Source organism: Hydra vulgaris, chromosome 03 (genome assembly GCF_038396675.1).
Source record: "Hydra vulgaris chromosome 03, alternate assembly HydraT2T_AEP".
Taxonomy (NCBI): Eukaryota; Metazoa; Cnidaria; class Hydrozoa; order Anthoathecata; family Hydridae; genus Hydra; species Hydra vulgaris.
In genome coordinates this window covers 9,868,521-9,892,329 of record NC_088922.1, presented here as the reverse complement: position 1 = coordinate 9,892,329, position 23,809 = coordinate 9,868,521, and the positions used below count along the sequence as shown (strand labels likewise).

General features: G+C 26.2%; 1 protein-coding gene across 1 annotated transcript in view; it reads left to right on the top strand.

The window, feature by feature from the left end:
- Positions 1-22,868, top strand: part of LOC101237161 (transcription initiation protein SPT3 homolog) — a 59,706-nt gene extending 36,838 nt beyond the window's left edge. The window contains exons 8-13 of the mRNA XM_065792290.1: positions 6,208-6,283; positions 6,640-6,755; positions 11,119-11,442; positions 11,520-11,630; positions 15,655-15,721; positions 22,410-22,868. Of these exons, the coding sequence (XP_065648362.1) occupies positions 6,208-6,283; positions 6,640-6,755; positions 11,119-11,442; positions 11,520-11,630; positions 15,655-15,699 (672 nt within the window). The 3' untranslated portion in view covers positions 15,700-15,721; positions 22,410-22,868. The remainder of the gene's footprint in view (positions 1-6,207; positions 6,284-6,639; positions 6,756-11,118; positions 11,443-11,519; positions 11,631-15,654; positions 15,722-22,409) is intronic.
- Positions 22,869-23,809: the final 941 nt, after the last annotated feature.

Below are 23,809 nucleotides of genomic sequence, written 5' to 3'. Positions count from 1 at the left end.
GATCCCAATCTAAAACAGCTTTAGGTTGGCAATTTTTTGCCTAGCTTTTTTTTCTTAATTCTGAGGGATATATATATATATATATATACATATATACATACATACATACATACATACATACATACATACATACATACATACATACATACATACATACATACATACATACATACATGTGTGTGTGTGTGTGTGTGTATATATATATATATATATATATATAAATATATATATATATATATATATATATATATATATATATATATATATATATATATATATATATATATATATATATATATATATATATATATATATATATATATATATATATATATATACCACACAATTATTTTAAAAGACATATATATATATATATATATATATATATATATATATATATATATATATATATATATATATATATATATACCACACAATTATTTTAAAAGACATATATATATATATATATATATATATATATATATATATATATATATATATATATATACCACACAATTATTTTAAAAGAAAAGTATATGACTTTTAATTGAATTTTGATTTTTATGTCATTCTGCAATCATTCTGTCACATTATTTAAAACACACGAAAATAAAAATAGTTGTTTAAAAATATATATTTTAAAAATCCAAATATAGCATTGCAATAAATAAGTTGCATATTGAATTAACGATTTGTATAAACTAACAACTGTTTCTAAATTAATCTCAACAGACTGCAATTGTTTACTGGTTTAGTTGAATCTTTTTTGTATATCACCCCTTAATATGACCATAATAGCTGTTGCAAGACTGTCTAATTTTTAATATAGTCTAACTATGAGAAATAAATATAAGCATTTCTTATATTTATTTCTCATAGTTGTTTCCAATAACTTTCCATTTCCAATAATTTTCCATTTTTACTTGATACTTCAGCTTTTGAACATTTTTATTGAATACTTCAGCTTTTGATCAATTCACTTTATTACTTTTCTTATTTTCATATTCAATACACACAATTTGTGGTTTTTTGAATTTTCATGATGCTTGATTTTTTTTTCAATCTGAAAAGCCAACTGTGGCTGTAGTGCCACCAAATAAATAGCAGGTTGCACAAAATCCTTTACTTTCTTAGTAAATCAAAATTGTTCAGTTAATTTTTTTCACCATTAACAAGAGTAGATACAAAAATACTTTTCGACAAATGTAGAAAACCAGTACATCTAAACCCACTAATTATTTTAGTGTAATTTTTTTTTAACATCTAGAAATTATTATTCTCCTGATTTTTGTTTATTCCATTGCTTGATAAATAATTCGTTGTTTCTTGATTTTTCATTGATTTTTTGGAGGGCCATTTCTAAAAAGAAAGTATATTAGTTTAATGTAATATGCATGTACCTGAAGATATTATTCATAGTTGTAAATAAACAATTCAAAATAAATATTCAGGTGATATAAATTCATAATATAATATAACTAGTGGATAGTGGTATTGGTAATTTCTGATAAAATTTAACATAACAAGTTACTAAAAAAAATAGTCTATCTATGGACATATTTATAAGTGTAGCCTACTATGAAAAAAGAAATTTAAAAAAAAAGCTTACTCTGAAATAAAACATAGTTTAAAAAGACTTATGTTCATGTATGGACAAACATGTTGTATTATGTTCATGTATGGATAAACATGGTGTATTATGTTCATGTTTGGACAAACATGGTGTATTATGTTCATGTATGGACAAACATGTTGTATTATTTCTTTAGATTCTATAGACTATAGTTTTACTAGCTTTATTTATTTCATAATATTAAATTGTCTGGATACAGATTATTTTCATTAATAGTATAGATTATTTTCATTAATAGTAAAGCTGTGATCATTGTGATTGTTTGTATTTTTTACACCATTTTTAACTCATATTTGGGTGCCGATTTAGGCACCACCCAAATTAAAAGTTAAGGATGATTTTTTTTAAGTTTTTTTTAGGGAAAATATTTTTATTTTCGTGGAAAGACGTCTATATTCAGCAATATTTCAGCTAAATTTCTTCGGATCAGGGGGTTTTGCCACACTTTTTTTTTTCCTAGAATAGCCCCTGTACCTTTGAAAGCAGGAAGTTGAATATATTAAGTTAGCAACTAAATGTTTTTATTAAAATTAATGTATATAATATAATTTATAATTATAATATAATTATAATTATAATGTAATATAATTTATAATATAATTATTATTTATAATATAATATAAATATATATAATTTAAAAAAAAACTAAATGTTTTTATTAAAATATTTTTATTAAAATGTTATTACTATAGGATTACCAGATGTCCTGGTTTTACAAAGGAGGAGAGCACAGTCAAAATTTTGATTTTTACAGGTTTAGCATTGTATTTTCCCCCATAAAGCCCAGGTATCTGGCAACCCTATATTATTGCAATCAAAAAAAGTTTTGAGACCATAACAATCTTTAGTTTACAGTATAGAAAAAGTGTGAAATATTATTGAATAAGCAAAAAAACAAAAGAAAAAAAAAGAAAAAATATTTTTGATTAGGGGTTGTTCATAAATTGTCAACAAAATGGGGGGAGGGGGTCTGATTTTTTTTTGACATTTGTTGATAAAGGGGAGGGGGGGAGGTAAAGACAAGTTGATGTCAACAATGTTACTTTTTTATATAAATTTAGTTACTTAAAAAAAGAAAATTAGGCAGCATTTGCAGTCCTGTGTTACATACTCGCCAAACCTTCAATATTTTAATGAAGCTATTTATATTCCTACTTTTTAAAAACCTTGTTGTGTTTTAAAAAGACCCGACACATACAGAATTAAATAAACACATACAGGATGTTTACTAGTAACAGTATTATTTTTGCAAAGTTGTTTTTGGTTAGTCTGCTATGCAAACAAAATGTTAAAAGTTGCTTTATTTCATTTGTGCATGGAGCTAAAGAGGCGCATCTAGACATTGAAAGAACCACACGAGGTTTGCAACTTTTGGCTCTTTTGTCTTAATAGGTTGCTGACCCCTGGTTTATACAACATGTTAAATTCATTTTTTCGTTATACTAAACTCTATTAGAAATAATTAGCTTTTACTATGAAATTGAATTAGGTCTAAAGTTAAAGTGAGGAGGATTGGCAAAATGAAGTGTTGCATTAATTTGAAATATGTTCATAATTTAAACGTGTTAGGTGTATACATTCTTGTGAACACCCTTTAATCTTTATTTTTTTTGTTCGGAGTAAGTTTTTGTAGTTATAAACTGGAAATATGTTATTAAAAGTTTAATAACTTTTTTTCTATGCTTTTTACTTTGTTCACTTTTTGTTCAGAGGAAGCGTTTGTAACTTTAAATCTCTAATTAGTTTACTTTTTTTTTGTTTTAGTTGTAAATTCATAATATTGTTTTTTTTTTTTGTTTTTCCATTTAATTTTAATTTTTGTTTTTTTTTTGTTGGGGGGGGAGATGTAATTGAATGTGGACATAATTTTTAGGGGGTCTCTGAAAGTTTGACAAGTTATTGACAAGGGGGAGGTAGAAGTAAAATTTGCCAAAAAATTGTTGACATAATTAATGGACAGCCCCTTAGCTTAATAGACATAGTTAGCAATCATAATTCTTTGTTCTGACTTAAAAAAAAAATTTAATTTGTTAAATGTTAATAAATTTTTATGATTTAATTGAACTTTTTTGAATAAAATAAGTTTGAAATGTTATAACTTGAAATGCTAACATTCCTTCTAAAGTCCAATTAATAAATGTATGCGATCATAAGAATTTAAGCAAAATAGTTATTTATTTTTACTTTTAGTTAAATTCTTTTTAAAAAAATTATCTTAAAAGTTTGAGATAATTAAAAGTAAAAATGATGTAATAGTTTTTGTTTAAAAAGTGTTAAAATTGATTAAATAGAAATTATAAAATAAATTATCATAAAATAGGGGCAGACAAAATACAACAGACAATTATTTCATTTAATAAGAAATCAGTATCTGAATCACTAGCAAAGAAAAAAGTAAAGGGTTTTTTTTTTTTCTCTGAAAGATTATTATATTTTTAAATTATTTTGAATCACCTAAAGCAAATGATAGTTAACCAATAATAATATTTCATCTATTAGCTTATATTGATTGCAATTTTCTTATTCGTAAAGAAAAGACCCACTAGAAAAAGTTTTTTATTAAAAAATCAGTATCTAAATAAGCTAATAAAAAAGTTTTTACTTCTTTCTTAGCGGGTTAAAAAAAGTAAAGATTTAATTTTTTTTTTTAAGCGCTTTGTTAGAAAAACTATCATTTGTTTGGGGCGATTCAAAAAAATATGCTATAACTATTGTACAGAAAAGTGAAAAGATTTATTGATAGTTAAAAGCCAAAAAAAAAAAAAATTATATTGTATTTTTGTTTTACTTGTAAATTTATTAAGTAAAGTTTTTTGTGATTATCAGGCTTTATCACAATATAACCCTATAAAACAATAAAATAATAAAATATAGCGCAAACTTCTAAAGTGTATGCATAAAGTGTTACAAAATTTAGATAAAATGTACATAAAATTAAGTTTGATTGGAAAAAAAACTTTATAGTCTACTTTTCAATATTTCTCATTTCAGTCAATCAGTTTGGCAACCTTTAAATTTTTTTTTTCAGTGCTGGTATATGATATTTACAAACCAAAATTTATAAAATAAGCTAAAATATGTTTGTAGTTTAGGAGTTTTTAAATTATTTTGTCTCTGGCAGCCACTAATTAAGTTACTGAAGTTACTGAAAAGTTTTCAGAAGACTAAAAATGAGTCAGAATAAAGTTGAAGAATTTCAAAGCACTTATAGTCATTGTTAGAAACCCCAGCCAAATATGGTAATTGTATTACGCTTAAGTAGTTATGCTACTTTTACTTACATTACTTTTGTGAAACAACAAAAATCAGATGTTTTCCGAGTTAGCTTGTCTTTTGAGCTTGTGTATAATATTGTGTATAACAACTTTTGAGCTTCTGTAAAACATATTTCTAGCTTTTACTTTTCTCAACTACAAATTAAAATACTCACAAAATACAAAGAATAAAATCTTTTTTAGGTTAACAAATTTTATTGTATATTATTTTTGTGGAGTTTTTTAAAGAAACAGATTTTTTATTGCATACAAGAGTTGTTTTTCCCCCACAAAGAAGGTGATTTTCAAGTTATAGTTGGTTTTTTGACGAACTTAGTTGGACATTTGACACAATCCAGTTGTGTGAATTTTAGTTTTTAAGGACTTTTTTTTATTTTAAAGAAATCAGTCCGTACTATTTACGAATTTACCCCACCTCCCCTAATTTTTTAATTTATTTATATATGAAGTTAAAAGTGCCCTAGCAAGGTTGTGGTGAGTGAAACTTAAGTTTATAAGCACTTATTTAAACATAGCAATTGAATTTATGACTTCGAAATATTTAGTTCTTATTTTATTGCTAATTGTATTTATAAATAGTTCAAATTTATCAAAAAAAATTTTTTACTTTTTGCTTTTCATTAATCAATAAGGTCTTTAAATCAAGAAAAAATTCTAAACTATTCAAAATATTTAATCGAGTCTATATATATATAGTTCTACAGTTTTCAATAACTTGAAGGCCAATTTAATAGATATTGAAAAATGCCCCGTCCCTTTTAGGGATGGGGGGTGCACATTATGTTAAGCCTTAAACAAAGCTTGCTAAGCAATAAACATCAATATGCTTCGCAAATAACAGGATAAAACTGTTTTAGAAAATTTTGAAAACAGACTATCGTAGTTGCTACTTAAAGTTATATTTAAAAAACTCAACAAAATACCATAAAAAGTGTTTTACACTTTTTTTGGTATTTTAAGGGGTTTCTAAAAATTTTAAAATCTACTTCACAATATTTTACTATAAAATTGTCCATAACAACTGCCTAAATAAGACATGAAATTTTACTCATTAATTATAAAATGACTTATCTTTTTTTGAAAATTTCCAAAATTTTCGGAAAATTTCCAGAAATTTTCCCGAGTTAAAAATTTCCCAGAAATTTTTAACCCTAATTTTCTTTTACAATAAAAAAAAAATTTCAGTATTTTTTAATACTTTATGATAATTTAAATGAGCTTTAATCAAACAAAAAGTTTTAATAAATAACAAACTCTTGAATATAGCATTGTATATAGCATTTTTAGGTCTTGATTTAGCGTGCTGACAGAATGTCGAAATGCCTTGACACGCAAGCTTATATGGATTTTGCTGAAGCAAGACAAATGAGTTTTGGTTTGTACATAAAGATATTTTAGAATTTGTTTGGATATGAAAATATTTTGTTCTTTATATCCAAACAAATACTAGTTGTTATTAATTTTTAATTTTTTTTAAATAACAAATCATTTAAGATTTTAATATTTTTATAGACACTATTATGATTAGCAGTCTGATAGTGTCTGATAAATTTTTTTTTTGTAAACTATTTTTAGTTTGAATTATTAAATCATTATCTTATTTGCTTTGTTTTTGCTTTATTTGATTTGTTTAATTTATGTACATGCGAAAATTTATGTTTTTGTGTGTGCAAGTTGTTGTGGATGCAAATGCAACAATTTCTCATAAGTTTTTTTTTGGTAAATATTTAGCAAAAAAAATTGGGAAATTTAAAGATTGGTTAGGAATTGGATCTGGTACTGATACCAAAACTAGTACAGCTGTTGTTGAAATTTTGAGCTACCTTGCCTATGAAACTGTGAATGAGGTAATATTTCAATAAAAAACATGTACAAATTATTGATTACTCTTTTTTAAACTGTTGTTACAAATCATATGCAAGGGAATGAATATTTTGTTTATCATTTCAATTTGACATGAAGTTGTTCTTTGTGCATATTTGGAACTTGTAATGTTGTTATACACATCACCACCCATAACTATTTGAATGGTCATACTTTTCAATATAAGATATAAAAGTTTTACTATTGGGAGAAATGTTCCTAAATTATTTGTTATCTTCCTATTTATTAAGTTTACATAAAAATTAATACAAAGTCCAATTAGAATAATTTATAATTTACTTGCCTCTTTAATCAGCCTCCGCAAGGCAGAAAAGGTCACTACAGACGAGGCTACTTAATTGTGGTTACAACCCTCTCTCACCTCTATGGCTCTGAAACACAACCTTGATGAACAAGGCTGCTGTGCGGTGAAACAAGTTGATTCCGTGATTCCGTGATTGGGGAGGCCAAATCTTTCTATTCAATAATAACTCTAACTCAGTCAAATAACTTATACAATGTTTTGAAAAATATGTTTTTGCAAGGAAACAGTTGACAGAAATCTTGAAAAAGTTGTAGGTTGAAAATATGAAGATGGGAGAGAGTTCCAAAGGGTTAAAGTGTGGAAAAAAAGTGCAGGAAAAAAATGACTTTTAGTTGATGGAACTAGAAACGATAGCTCCTTTGAGCAGCAATCATGATATTATTTTTTACAACAATAGGAAAGAGACTTAAGTTTAGCAGATAGAGTGGATCCAACTATGTTGGCGATGCATTTTTTTTTTTTTTTTTACACTGCTAGAAGAGAAAGAGCATCATTAGGAGAACTAGCCCAAATATGAAAACAGTATTCCATACAGGGACAAATAAGAAATTTATAGAGGTAGAGAATGGAATCAAGAGTAAGAAAATAGCAAACACAATAAAGAGAAGCAGCTTAAGCGGATGCTAATTTAGCAGTTAATTGTATATATGGTTTCCATAAATGGTCAATAGTAAATGATAATCTGATAAGATGTAAAGAAATGGACTCATTGAGCGAATTGCCATTCATCAATATAGGAATTTCGACAGTATTATAATAGTTGTTTGCAATAAATGAGTTCTTTTGGAGTTAAAATGTACAGGCCACTGCAAACTCCAATCTGTTACAGAAGTGAGATCAGATTCAAGATCAGTTGTCTGTTCTAAGCGATTGAAAAGAATTTTATACTCATGTCTTGACTTTTTGTCAAGACAGGAGTATAAAGTTGAGTCATCAGCAAAAAGAGCTACTTTGGATGTAAGGTTGTTGGGAAGATCATTAATGTAGTTAAGAAAGAAAACACGACCAAGAATAGAACCTTGAGGTACCCCAGAAGTTACTGGAAATAAAAAAGAGTGTTGGCTTTCGAGGATGACTTTAATAAAGTAGTTAGAAAGAGTTAGATACACTCTTGTTAATAATGCTGTTGAAGATTTTCCAAAAGTTTTTAGAGCCTAACTTCCAAAATAAGACATGAGATTTAGTGAACTGAGGATAATGGAGCATAGCATAAGACAGCACTTTTTTACATCGATTTCTTGCAATAATAAATAGTTGTTTGTTCTCAAAAGAGTTGTTCCCCTAAAAATAATTAAAAAAATGATTACGATTAGATATAGCAGTTGCTATAGAAATTGAAAACCATGGAGTAGAATGAGGTTTGACCTGGAACCAACAAGAAGGAATAAAACAAGTACAAGATGAAAGATTTATAGAGATAATTGCATGGTCAGAACCATCTAAGGTAGAAAAAGTAGAAACTGAACACAAGCTAGGATTAGGAGTGAAAGTAAATGATTAGGGTTGTTAAGAAAACAAATCACAAAGTTAACTATCTGAGTAAGAGGAAGCACATAAAAGAATGGTCAAAGGATTCGAACCTCATTTCATGAAAAATAGGTGAATTGATACATATGTATACCCCTAAGTCAAACATGTGACTATTAGAGTCTTTTCTAATCGATGGATAGTACCCATCAACACTGAGATCTGAAGAAGAAATAGTAGAATTATTAGACATAGTAGATATATTAAAACAGGTGGTGGATATGGTTTTTTATGTTTAATATTTTGGATTACTTTTGGCACAATTTAAGTTGAAAGAGAACTTGACTCACTCATAAATAGAGCATTGGCACCTAAGCAATATCTGAGTAGTTGTCTCAGTCCTGTTAATTAACGCTAAGTCATAACATAGGGCTCCTTAAGTGGCAGCGACAAGCTGCACCAAAAGCATTTACAGAAACACCATCTATGCGCAACATCCACTGTTAATACTCTGATATTTTACAGTTGTTGATGGAATCAGCCTCTCTGAGAGCTATGCAGGTTTACATCTGCGCTAGCCTAATAGATGAAGAAGGGGTTGGAGGCTGGTTAACAGAATTATTCTGCTTATCTTTAAAGTTTTTGCCTAGGAGGGTTTCTACAAGACATTGCTGGATGCAGTTAAGATCTGCCTTAGATGAATATTTTTATCGAGACACCATCTCTAACCTTTACTCAACTAGCCTAGCCTTTCCCTAAAAAAGCATATCCTACAAAGCAGAAAGGCATGTGGTAGGTAGTATTGGGTTACATGATACCAGTAGCAAGGTGATCCTGATGATTCCTAACCTGACCTGGAGTAGTTAAAAGGAGTTACTTCCTATAAACAGTACTCTAAAACATTAGACATGATATTTTGGAAATACATTAGAAAAAACATTACATCTAACAAAATACTAGAGATTAAGGTGTGCGTAGGTTTTATAGTTAAAGTAACTAGTTAGTTACTGAGCTCACACTGCATCAAAGATTTAAACAGAGCACAAACATACATAATCTTTTCGTAAAACCAAAATTTAAAACTTCGAAATGTCGGTCCACATTTACACTCATTGATAGCCCATTTTTATGATTTTTATCAAAGCATTTTGATTTAAATGCTTTCATGTTTATTAAATTGTCTAATAATGCAATAATAAACATTGCAAAATTATTAAATTAAAGCATTTTTATAAATGTTTGTGTCATTTGAATAATTATAACTGTATGTATAGATATTATTTTATAGCTTGAATTTTTGTGTGTATGTGTGTGTGTGACTTGTATATTTTTGTGTTAAACTTTTTCTGTTTGACTTTTTGTATTTTTGTGTGTGACTTTTTGTATATTTTAGCTAATTCTTCTTACTAAAAATATCTTGATTGAAAGTTAAGAGTATTAATATGCTTTTGATTTTTGATTTGTCACTCGTTATATTTTTTTGTTATGAGAATCATTACCAAAAAAAATAGAACAAGATAGTATAATAATATAATACAACCAAGATAATTTTTATAAGAAATTACAATAAGGGCAATTTAGTGTTTGTTTTTTTAGTTAAAGTAAGCCTAATTTATTTTTTCCATAAAATTATTTCCTAAATATTTTTTAATCCAAAAATGCTTCAGCATTTTTAGGACAAGCCTCAATCTAAATTGCCCCTCACTTTATAAAAAGTATAAGAGCTCATTAAGAAAACCTCAAAAAGTAGAGACCTCAAATGCATAAGACTTTTTATTATTTTTTGCTCAGTTTTTATAATTCACAAGTCATTTGTAGAATTAGATTTTGCTATTTAATAAAATGCTTATCAATATTTTTAATAAAAGTTTTCAGAATGGTAAGAGATTATTACATCTTGTTGGACATCTGTGGAGTAGTCCAAAATCATCTGTACACTTTTGTCCAAGATCATTTGTATTTTAATTTTTACTCCAACATCTGTCCAATATTATCTGGAAATTCAATGACCTTTAACAACATTTTTAGAAAGATGGAACTAGATCTGGGAATTTTTCTTCAAGTCCAATAACATCAGGAAGAATTTTCTCCAGATGTAAATTCAACTGAAAATAATCTTATATGTAACTCCATCCGGTTAAAATAATGCAATATTATTTAATAGTTTTTTATTGATGTAATTACTTCCGAAAAAAATCTGTAGTTACTCTTAAAATAATTGAAAAGATGTAACTACATCTGTAGTATTCATATACTTTTTACATAGATGTTATTAGACATCAATGAAATTTCAGATGTTGTTGCACAGATGTTATTAGACATAGCAAAAACTAATGTAGTTACCCTGATCCCAGATTATTCTGAAGGGTCTGGGTAAACGCATCAGTTTTTCCTATGTCTAATAACATCTGTCCAAAAACATCTATAAAAATAATGAGGTATAACTACATCTGTATAACTGAATATATATAAGGTATAACTACATCTAATATACTGATTAGACCATTTGTTATTTGCAATTTTGCAGCTAAGTTATTTTTTTTGTAATTATTTAGATTGTTGATTTAGCTTTGCTTGCAAAAGAAGACTGTGAAAGAATGAACTTAATTTCTAAAGTTCTTCCTGTTTCTATTAATCCTCTCTCTGAACATGCTTTGTATTCCACAGCTAAACATCCTTGCATACCTAAAGGTGCTTTACCAACGCCCACACAATCACCTCCGGAGACGCCAACAAGTTCTATATCCAGCAATGAAGGTTTGGTTAACTTAACTTCTCCTATACAAGGTGGTCTTGCATCATCATTAGGAACAGCATCTCTTGCATCATCTCTTTCTAGTTTAGCTAAAACTCCAAAATCAAAAAAAAAGAAAGTGAAGGTTAGAATTTGTTAAAAATTTAAATTTATTTTAAAATTTTAAAAGTTATTTGTAACTTTTTTTGAATAAAATTTTAGAATTTTTCAAACTCAAATACTGAATTAAATAGCCAAAGAATACAACCCCTTCATATTAGAGAAGCTGTAAGAAGATACACTATGTCAAAATATCCTATCACACCTTTTTATGTAAGTTCATTATGTCAATAGTCAATTGTCAAGTTTGTCAGCTTTATCATCAAAACTTAAAATAAGGTTTTTTGTTAATATCAGTAAACTAATTTTTTCTATAAAAAATATTGTATTTAGACATTTTTACAGCTACCAGAATTACATTACTATTTAACAATGTCTGCCATGTTTAATGAAGGCATTAAAGTAATGATATAATAATGTAACTAGATGCACGACTATCCACATTTTGCATATAATTTAATGAAGCCAGCATCCATCTTTTTACAGTACGGCAAAAGCAAAATAAACAACCATTGAGGAATATTTATTTAAATAATAATTGTTTATGAAATTTTAATGTAATACTTTAATTGCTCATTTATTGACAACAAATTTTTACATATTTTTTATTCATAATACTTTTATATGAGGTTGTTGCTTTTTTAAAAAAAATCTATATATTTAAAATAAGTAATGGTTTCTATCAAAAACTTAACTGATAAAACCTTTTTGAAAATTTGTGTTCAGGTAATATCAAGCATATATCATATATTTTCCTTATGTCACACATACAGAAATTAGGTTTTTTTTTACGTTTTTTGCTGCAAAATGACAGAAAAAAGTTTCAATTATTAAGTTATGCACCTAGTTGTATTGTAACTAGTCACCTAGTTATATTATGTCATTTCGTCAAAGTCTGACTGTTTAATGGATGTTCAATTAAGTGTACCAAATAATGTTTTTGAAGATTTGAAATGTGAAACAAGTTTAATTTTTTAGCTTTTTTGCATATTATTTTGAGAACAAGTTACGTCTTTTAAAAACATAGTTGTATATGGGTTAATTTTTCTGTCAGGTGTAGATGAATTAGAAAATTAATAGTTTGTTTTGGGCTTGCCACTTTGGCTAATTGCTGTATTAACAGAGCTTTTAGGTCATTTTGTATTTAAAGCGTTGATATTTGTATCAAATTCATTATTTATTTTTTTTCTTTTTTTTTTAAAAAACAATTTTTTCTATTTAAATTTTGATTTTATCAATTAGTTTTTTAAAAATGCGACTCTATTTTAACTTATTAGTTTCCATTTTTAAATTTAAAACTTCTTTTTATAGCCTATAGTATCATTTTGATTAATTAAAAAAAAATATATCAAAAAATAATAAAAAAGCTACAATATTAAAAAAACTGCAAAAACATATCCGAAATCAGTCAGAATCAGTTATTTAATTCATAGATGAATAAAATATAAATTTTTGTATCACATACAAAACAAAGCATTCAAAAAAAGAATTTTTGTAAATTTCCACTGGATAGTTATTTAAATGGTAAAAAATAATTTTAAAAATGTTGACAAGGCTCAGTGTTTGTTTCGTTTTTCTGGAGCATAAAGAAGCAAGATCGAGGAAGTTATTTATTCAGCAATAATCCTTCAAAAAATATATATATATTTTTATTATTTATAAATATGATTCAAACCTAGAATATATTCTACTTGTCAAAAAAAACCTTTACATAACTCCAATATAAAAAGTTTTTTTTTTTTTTTGTAATTCACCTCCCCAAGGCCGAGAAGGCCACTACAGATGAGGAGGCTACTTGTGGTTATAACCCTCTCTTAACTCTATAACTCCAAAACGCGAACCTTGACGAACAAGGTTTAAAGTAGTCTAAAGTATCCTGGGTGTCTATTTATAATAAACTTTCTTTCTGAGCATAAGATCCTCAGAAAATTTGTTATAAATTGATACCTTTCATGCAAAGATTAGTGACAAAAATGGCTCTTTTAAAAGATGTTTGAAGACTTTTTAAATCAAACTTTTAATTTATAGTCAGAGTTAAATCTTTCATATATTGTAGTTGATACATGTGGAATCAGTAGTTAGGTTTGATGTTGATACAGTAGATATTGTTTAATTAGCTCGAATTGAAGTTGCTGATTGCAATAGAAAATTTATGCCATTATCTTTTGGTATTAATAAAAAATTTAATTTTCAAATCACTTGCAAATTAAGTTTTATAATTAAATCTTTCTTTTCCTCTCTCTCTCTCTCTCTCTCTCTCTCTCTCTCTCTCTCTCTCTCTCTCTTTCTCTCTATGCAAGTTTTTAATTTGGATTTGAAACGAGGGGAGATTTGCGTTCCTAATGCCTTTACAATAATTAGATGTTTTTAACAAACAAAGCCGATTTCAAAATTAATTGATTTTATAATTAATATTAATAAGTTTTATTATCAACAACAACAAAAAAAGAAATAACATGATTCTTGAGTCACAATATATTTACAGTATATACTCTGTGTGTGTGTCTATATAATATATATACAGTATTTACTCTATGTGTGTGTTTATATAATATATATACAGTATATACTCTGTGTGTGTGTCTAGATAATATATATATATATATATATATATATATATATATATATATATATATATATATATATATATATATATATATATATATATACAGTATATACTCTGTGTGTCTATACAATATATATGCAGTATATACTCTGTGTGTGTCTATATAGTATAAATACTGTATATACTCTGTGTACGTGTCTATATAATATATATGCAGTATATACTCTGTGTATGTGTCTATATAATATATATATTAACAGTATATACTCTGTGTGTGTGTCTATATAGATCTCATATAAAAATTTCATAAATGATATCTGTATTATATGAAAATAAATATGCTAGATATAACAGCATAAAAAGTAAAGGTCATTAACCAAAAAAGAAAAAAGTGCATTCATTATTAGTTTTTTTTCCTTTTTTTTTTTTTAATTGGGTTTTTTATAATATAATTATTGTTTTTGAAATTTTTATATGATTTAACAAAATTTGAGACTCAACATGATACACTTTTGATGATACACTTTTTAAATACGATTGTCTTTGTATTGTATTGTTTTTGAAGCTACTATGGAGTTGGAGGTTGAGATAAAAATAACTGGCTGCGATAAAAGAAATCCTAGTATATAACACCTGATATTATCTGTAATAAAATGTTTGCGAGCTTTTAAATCAGTAAATGATTTCTTTCGGATAGCTTATGATTGCGTTTGGAAAAGATTTGAACCCAAAATTTTAAATAATAATCAATAATTTTGCTAACAATAATATCACTATGCAAAAAAAGAGGGATCAATTTTAAAACCTATGCGGAAAATACATATCATTGTGAATCATATTGTTCTTTTTTCTAAAATATCTTAACAGGCTTTTTAGGAAATTTCGCGAACACTCTGCTGAGGCACTGCATGCCCAGTTTAAACCTACTTTAAAAAGGTAGTACAGAAACATAGTAGTAAACATGGAGAAAAATTAAAAAAAACTAATAATGATTTTAACGCACAAAGAATCAAATAATAGTAATATTTGTGTTTAAATTTTTTTGTCGTAAAATATTTCAAGAGTGTATTCATAATTTTTTAGTGTTAAGGACCTTTTTTAGTGTGAAAATGTACAGTTAGGTAACTGTACATTTTTGGTTATCAGGTATGATACAACTATTGTTTTTGTGTACTTGACTTACAAAAAATTGAGCTAATGTGAGCTTGAGCAAAAAAAAATATTAATAATTGCTATTTTTATAATATTGTTATTGTTATATATTGTTACAATATTGCTATTGTTATAATATGCTATTGTTATAGTATTGTTGCTATAATTGCCCATGTGAGGGAAACAAGATTTTATTATGTGTTTTTTTTTTTTTTATGTTTTTTTTTTTTCACGTTTTTTCATATACGTTAATTTCGTCATAAAATCTTTTCAAGTTTAAAACTGATGATAAAAAGTATACCCATCCTTGAATTGAGGGTGAAGGGTGAATTGAAAGTGGATGGTGAATATTTTTTATACAGAGTTTTGATTATAAACTTTATTGTTTTTAATTACTATATATTAATAAAAACAAAATTTATCAAAATTTTCCTTTAACATAAATTTTAATCTGGCATTCTTTAATAAAAAAACTAAATATAAGTGAGATATAAAATATAATTTTTTCTTATTTTTTAGGGTTTCTCTCGCCCTACGTTATCTCACAAGACATTGTGCCTTTGAACAACATTACAAGTTCAAGTCTGTATGTTTTCTTTTATTAATCTCTGCTGTTGTTTTTTTTGTTTTGATTTTTTATAATTAGTTACTTTTTGAATCATTCTTTATTTATTAATTAAATGCAAAAATTGTTCAATTATGTAACTTTGCTCTGAATTAAAAGGAGTTACTCCTCCTCCCCTCCTCCAAAACTAATTCTACAAGTGAAAATGTTACATATAAAATCCACATTAACAGTAAATAAAATTTAATGAAAATTTAGTCAAACTTCTTATTTAAAGTTTTTTTAAATGTTTATAACTAAATTATACAAAATTCTGAAAATATGTGGACAATCTTATCATCTATTAGCTTGAAGCATTATAGACATGCTTTTGAAAATGACATTTTCAAATATTTGACATTTTTTTGCAAATGATGGATATCCATGCATATTTAAAGCCAAATAATTTGCTTATGCTTTGTTTTAAAAACTTGCTTGGTTTCTAATAGTTCTAGAAATGTTTTACAACAATTGTGCAACTGTTTAATTGTATACAACAGATTGGGTAACAGATCAATCCATCAGGGTTATTGAACCAACATAATTAGTGAATGGAATAAAATTTTAGTGTCTGTTGATATTGCTCCATTAAAATAAAGGATTTAATATGCTAGTGCAACAAACAATCCCTTGAAATAAAAGATTTAATACCTTGTATATCAAATAATAAGTTGTTGCTATTTTATTAAAACAAAGGAGTTTTAATAGAATAGCAACAACTTATTATTTGATAAACTTCTTAATTTTAATGCAAATTTATTATAGAAATTATTATAAAATTATTATAGAAATAAATTTCTATTAAAAGTAAGGAGAATTTTGGCAAGATTTTTGGTATAAAGCAAGAATTTTGGTATAAAAATATAATTCTTATATTTGTGAATATTTTTGAATGTATTAAGAATATTTTTGAATATAGGAATTATTTTATTAAAATATTTTACACCAACATATTTTACCATTAAATATTGGTACTTAACATAAAATAAGTAACAATTAACACCTATCAGATACAAAGACTATTTGTAAAAACTAACATGGCTGAGAAAACTATATTGATCAATTTGTAAGCTAGCCTCATAACTAGACATTGAAAACTTATCAAATATTCATAATATTATAATTCAATGAACAAATTTTTTATTACAATAAAAATTTTTGCTAATTCTTTATTATTAAATATTTCAGATGCAGCAGACTAATTTATTTAAAAAATAAAATGTGAAAAAACTAATGATTTAAATGTAACACCTCAATCCATTACCATTTTTCCACAATTAAACCATTGTGAGCTGATGTTTTTGTAAATCTTTTTTTTATATTTGTATATTTTTATTTGTTTGTTTTTTTATACCCCAAATTAATAATTTTTAGTTTTAGACACTTTACAAACTCTGCCATAAATATAATAAAATTAATGACAATAAATGTGTAACATTCTATAAATTAACATAAAATTAATATTATAAATGTACTATATACTTAGTATAATTACATAATCATAGAATTATTACAAACATTTACTTTACAAATTAAAGACTTGAATACTATCACACAACAAACAACATTTTAAAAATTACAATCGAACTTCTGTAATTCAAAAGATAATTTAAATTGAACAAATTCTTTGGTCACTTCAGGGTTATATGTAGGAGTAATCATATTATTGTAGAATTAATCATATAACATGTAGGAATAATCATATAATTCAAAAACTCTTGTTATTTGAACATATTTTAAAATCCCTTGAGGATTTGAAATACATGAGTTCAACTGTACTCTATTGAGCTTGAATAATTTTATCATTAATTAGATCTTCAGTAACAAAAAAGTATTTTTCCAGTAAAGAGTATCTCCATTGTGAAGAAAGTTTATTACAATTCAATACTTGGTTACAGTAGTATCACTTTAAACTACAGGAGTTTTTAAATAATCATTTTATTTTTTAGTTAACAGAATTACATTATGCAATATAATGATGTAAAGAAAATTCAAAATATAATTAAAAAGTTTAACTAGAATTGGAACTTTTCACAACGTTATTGATGACAAAGCTATTGATGAAAAGCATTTATGCATTGAGGCTCCTGCAAAATCTTGTTCTTCCATTTAAAAGCATAAAGGACTTCACATTTGTGATGCTAAATTTTGTTTTACAATGGTTGTTGTTGAGGTTTATAGAAGAGATAACGGTGCTAAGAAATTTCACCTGTCCTTTTTGGAGATAATATGTTTAATCTTAAACTATGGTAAATGAAACCATACACGGATAAAAAACTTACTGGTTAAAGAATATTTTAATTCACCTGAAGGAAGCCTTTCTTGACAATTGGATTGGCAAATATCAATTGTCAATTGGATTGGCAAATGTCAATTTAACAGGATTGTGTGACCACAATCCTGGTAAAAGTTAAAGTTTATTGTGGCAATCGGACTATGTTCAATTGTGTGACTACAATCCAGATAAAAGTTAAAGCTTATTGTGGCAATTGAACTATGTTCAATCCTGTGACTACAATCTAGATAAAAGTTAAAGCTTATTGTGAATAAAATATTTCTAAATGACAATATGTTATATTTAACAAACCGATAATTTACTTTTTTATTATTAAATGATTTGATGATGCGTTCTAGCAATGTGATCCTGATAATGTTGTTTAATAGTTAATAAAAGATGTATATTTTATATCTCTATCATTTTATTAAAAAATTTTCACATCAGCAGGCTAAACAAAGTAACAAGGTAACTTTAGTCTTAGTCTTTAGTTCAATGATTAGTTAACACTTTTATAGCTGGTTTCACTAAAAACATTTTCTCATCTCAATTGTCTTTTTTGAATGAATAATCAACACTTACTTGAAAAATGATTCTTATCAAAACTACAGTTAAACAAGATCTTTTTAAACAATTAATTAGCAGTTATTATATCATTAATTTACTTTTAAAGTACAGTTTTTTCACAGTTTGACAGGTTAAACAGAGTAATAGGTCAGACTCTTATTTAGGAAGCAGTGTTGTTATGACATAATATGTCTGGCAGATCTGTTGACATGTTTCTCTGTATTTTGTGTCCGTCTTTGTATTTTGTGTCCGTCATTTTCAATTGGCATAATTTGACATAATTTTATGTCTGAATTATTTTCTGCTGACATAAAATGTCACACTTTTTTTACGTCAGCGTAATTATGACATAATTTTATGTCAGAATTATTTTCTGCTGACATAAAATGTCTGACATATTTTAATATATATTTTTTTATGGACATAATATGTGTTTTATATTCTTGAAATAAAAATTAAACTAACAATTAGCAGAGTAATAACTTTACTAATTGTTAGTTTAATTTTGTCCTTGGCCTTGCCTTAAGGTAAAAATTAGAACCTTGGTCTTACTATGGGCCATGAAACTGTTGGCTTTGGCCTTAAATGTTTTGGACTTCCACCTTTTCTAATTGAATTCAGAACTATCTTTCGTGTTTGCATTTTAAAAATTTTACTACTGTTGATTTTGTTTACAAGAAGTATTTTTGTTTACTTGAAAGCTTTAGAACTTAATTTTGTGATTGTACGTCTGATTCGTTGCTTGAAACTTTGATGTTTCTTAAAATGTGATAACGACTTATAGACTATATAGTGATAGTTAATGGTTATGACTTATAGTTGATGCTAACAACCAACATCAAAATATTTTTAATTAAAAGATGTTGATATTAGTTGTTAGCATTAAGCACAAAAATACATAAAAATAAAGAATTGAAATTTTTTTATTTTTTATTTTCATGTATAGTTGTTTTTGGCTTTTATATACATTAAAACAACAGAATTTTAAAAGTTTTTTCAATTAAAGTAGTTTTTATTATATTTCAATTATAGTTTATTATAAAGTTTTTATTTATTTATACTGTTTTTATTCAGCTTATCTAAATCTGTTCATAAAAGTTGTTAGTAATGTATTTATAATAATTGCAGAGTTTTTTTTTAATAATTACACTTATAAAATGCAATTTTGAATTAATAAACAATAGTTTAATAACCGTTCTTTTTATTTAAAAATATATAATAGTGGAAAAAGGTTTGTCATCAGTCATCAAATTCAGATATAAAAATTTTCTTATATTTTATATTATCTTTAATTATTTCTTTATGGAGATAAATGGTCAGCTAAGTGTAATACTTGTCATTCTAGTATTACAGAAACACGCTGAGTAATTTCAGGGTTGACGAAGTAAGTGAATAATTCATATTCACACATTCACAATTATTCTTACAGTTCTCATTAGTTCGTTTATTTAACTTAACTCAGATTTTTTTTTTTAGTTAAAAGATGATAAATTTATATTACACACTTGTCTATATTTAATAAACATTTTTCATGCAAACATGAGTCATTAAGCTGTAAAATAAGAATCAGATCACCAAAAATGATATTCAACCTTTTTATAAGAAGTTTATAAGAAGTTATAATAAACTAGACAAAAAAAAAGAAGGCCAAAATGTTTCTTACAGTTCTCAACATCCTCGCCAAAAGTTACTGGCTCAATCATTTATAACCAACGCCGTTGTAAATTTTGGTTTGCCAATTTCTCTGCAATTAGTAGTTCATGTTGGATATAATCGCTAACAAATTTCAAATTTACCCCTTCAAAATGTTCTAAACTTTAAAATCTAATACTTCAAAGTTCTCTATTTCATAATGCCTATAAGTCTGCAGTTTGAAAAAGAATATTGATCTAATAATGAAACTCTTTGGGAGACTCCATTTATTCAGTTGATCAATTGTAATTGTTTCACTTGATCAAACCAAGTTATGCACTGTTTTGTGTGAGTTAAACCAAGAAAATCTAATATTATCAGTCAAAAAGTTAAATTAACTGAAAAAATTGCTGCATATATTAGAACCTTTTGCTGAAGCAACAGATCTTGTTCAGGGTGATAAAATAGTTACTATCAGTTGTGTTGTTCCAGTTTTTCTATCACTATACAAAATTTTAGAGGAAATGTAAAAAAAAAGCAGTTTTTTAAAATCTCTTTGCAAGGACCACATAACTGTTTTTTTTAGTTGTTTTTTTTTCTTTATATAAAGTTATTTTTATTTCTTTAAATTAACCGTTCTGATGAAATTGAACCATATTCAAAAACAAGCAGCGAGTTCTTTTTCTGTGTTTGTTTTTGTTTTGTTTGTTTTTTTGATTTTATCGATTTTGAAAGAATAATGCAGTGCTTAGTAAATTGTGACTATAAAAAGAAATCTTGAAATCTACTGAAAATAGCGTTACACCTCAGATTCAAGAGTCCTTTACCAAAAAAAGTGGCTTTTTGGAAATTTTAGAAATAATTATGTTTTACAGCCACATATTAGCATTTTCAACTCTGCTCAGCAAATGATAAACTGACAATTCTTAAACGAATAAATTCACTAGATTTTAATCAAAAAGAGTTTACTTTAAAAAAACTGTACACGATGGAGCAATATTTAAAAAAAAAAGAACTATATTATAAATATAAGGCCAAAATTTAGGTCGATAAACAAGGTGTGAAGTTAAAGAGTTGAGAGGTTAGTAGTAACCACAATAATAAGAAAAAAAGGAAAAAGTACTCACGCATGCTTAATACACGGGAGGGATGTGTATTAATTTTCGGAAAATTTTCCAAACCACCCCAAGCCTATTAAGACTTTTTCCCCCCCCCCACCAATTAGATCTCAGACTAATTTAGAAGTGAATAACAAAAAATAATAATGATAAAGTTTGTGTGTCTATCGGAAGTTAATAGTTTTTAAATCCACAATGCATTCAAAATAATTTTATCCTTTTGAGTGCATCGTGGATTTAAAGAAAAAATTTCATCTAATTTTAAAGAAAAAATCTAAATTAAAGTTTAAGCTTTATATTTTACATTTAGTTTAATTAATTTATATCTAAAAGATTATTTTATGGTAGGATCAGCTCTAGTAGCCGTACCTAAAGGTAGAGGGGTGGTAATATTTGAGCAAGTTAAAAGAGAAATCAATTCTAGATTCGCTCTTTATTATTGAAAACGATTTAAAAAAATTAATCATTAAACTTTCTTTTCTAGACAATTGCACTTTAATATAGACTTGTGTTTTTATTGCGAAAACTAATTATAGATCACGCCCTGTTGCGTATCCTACAGTGCGTGAATGTAAACAAACGTCAACAAAAGATTAATAAAAATTACATCAATAATTAACTTACTAGATAATCAACAAAATAAGAATAGATTATAATAATAATACGTCCTCGGATTAACATTTGAAAATAGCATTGTCTAATTGACTTAGTATCTACCGATATTTTTTTGTTTTGGTAAAAAGTTAACTTTTTAAACTTGAAATGAAAGTTGTTAAAAAAAGACATTTTTTACTTACTCCTCGGAAATGTACTAGTGAAGACGAAACTAAAAAAGGTAAACATATTTTTTGCTGAAAATTATTTAGCATAGTTTAAATTATAAAACATGTAACTTCTATGGGAAAGTTTGATCTGTTTTGCACAAATTGTAATCGGACGTATTGTAAAAAACTACTAAAAATCGTCGTAAATAGTACATAAAACGTTCAAAGAAAAACGATAAAGAAAAAAAAGTACCATATACTATGTATAAAAATATATATTTTTAAAAAGTTGAAATAATACTTTTTATGTTTAGAATACAATGAGATAAAGCAAAAACTGGCAATCTTTAACAATCAAAGTGAATCCCACGGACGATATCTTATATGTGTGGGCCCCGTAAACGTCCGAATGTGTAGCTATTCCTTTAGTTCGTGCAACAAAGCCAGAAAGCAAGGTGATGCAAAATCAACAGAGCTGTTTTTTGTTGATAAACTTGAAAAAAGCCAAACTAGGTCTGCATTTTGTTACAGCTGTTTAATGGATTTTTTCAACAAACTTTGACCTTTTTACATCAACGGTTTTTGGACGCTTTTTGTTTTTTTATTCCATGTTATAGTATTCTTTAATTCGTATCTAACATATTGATTTTAATATTTTAAAATGGTATTATAGTAATATATATAAAACTGTACTCTAATTATTAGCTTAAGCCTACATGCGTCTAAAATTTACATTTTTGTTAAAAAATTTTAAAATAACGTTGTTTATATCAGTTCGTTCTTCATTTTATTTAAATTAAAGTTTAGACAAAAATATGGCGTGTATTTGTGTATAACCTTTATATGTTATAAACTACAGATATATCCAAGTTTGTTGCGACATAGCATACTTGCATAAATTCATTGCTTCTCAAGATTTACCTTAAAGTGGGAGAGAGTTAAATGTGCGTCCTTAACATGACAAACAGGATGAGTGGGGATCCTTAACAAAGCATAATATTCTCTACTAGTTACATAATCAAAAAAAGTTTACAAATTGTTTCTCTCTTAGGATGTATCTATGATGCAGATCTCTAAGATCAGTAGTGTATGCTGTATATGCATAGATATAGATAGATATAGATATATATGCACGCTTATGTATATGTGTGTATATAACATTTTTTTTATTCTTGTTAAAAGCTTTTTTTGTTTATATATATAAATTAAGTATTTTACTATAAAAGTTTATTTTTTACATCAATTTTTGTTATTATAATTTAATTATTATATATTATATTTCATATTTTTATTCATTTCTTTATAAAAACGAGTTATTATAGAAATATAACAATGTTTAAACAAAGATTTAATCCTAACCTTAACCCTCCCTCGACTCAAACCCCTAATTGATGTTGCGCCGCTAACTTGCACGTTTGTTAATCGATGCGTGTATTTTTCGCTTTTAAAAGTGAAAAGTACATGCATTGACTGACAAACATGCAAGGGAGTGGTGCAACATTTTACGAAAATTTTCATTAAAGTTGCTGACGGTGACTCTTTTTTTTTTAAAAAAAGTCACTTTCAAAAAAAATTACAGGATAAACGAAAATCTCCCTGTAATTTTTTTGTCTTCATAAGTATACGTTTTTTCATAAACTGGGTCTGTCTGGGGAAAAGCCATATATATATATATATATATATATATATATATATATATATATATATATATATA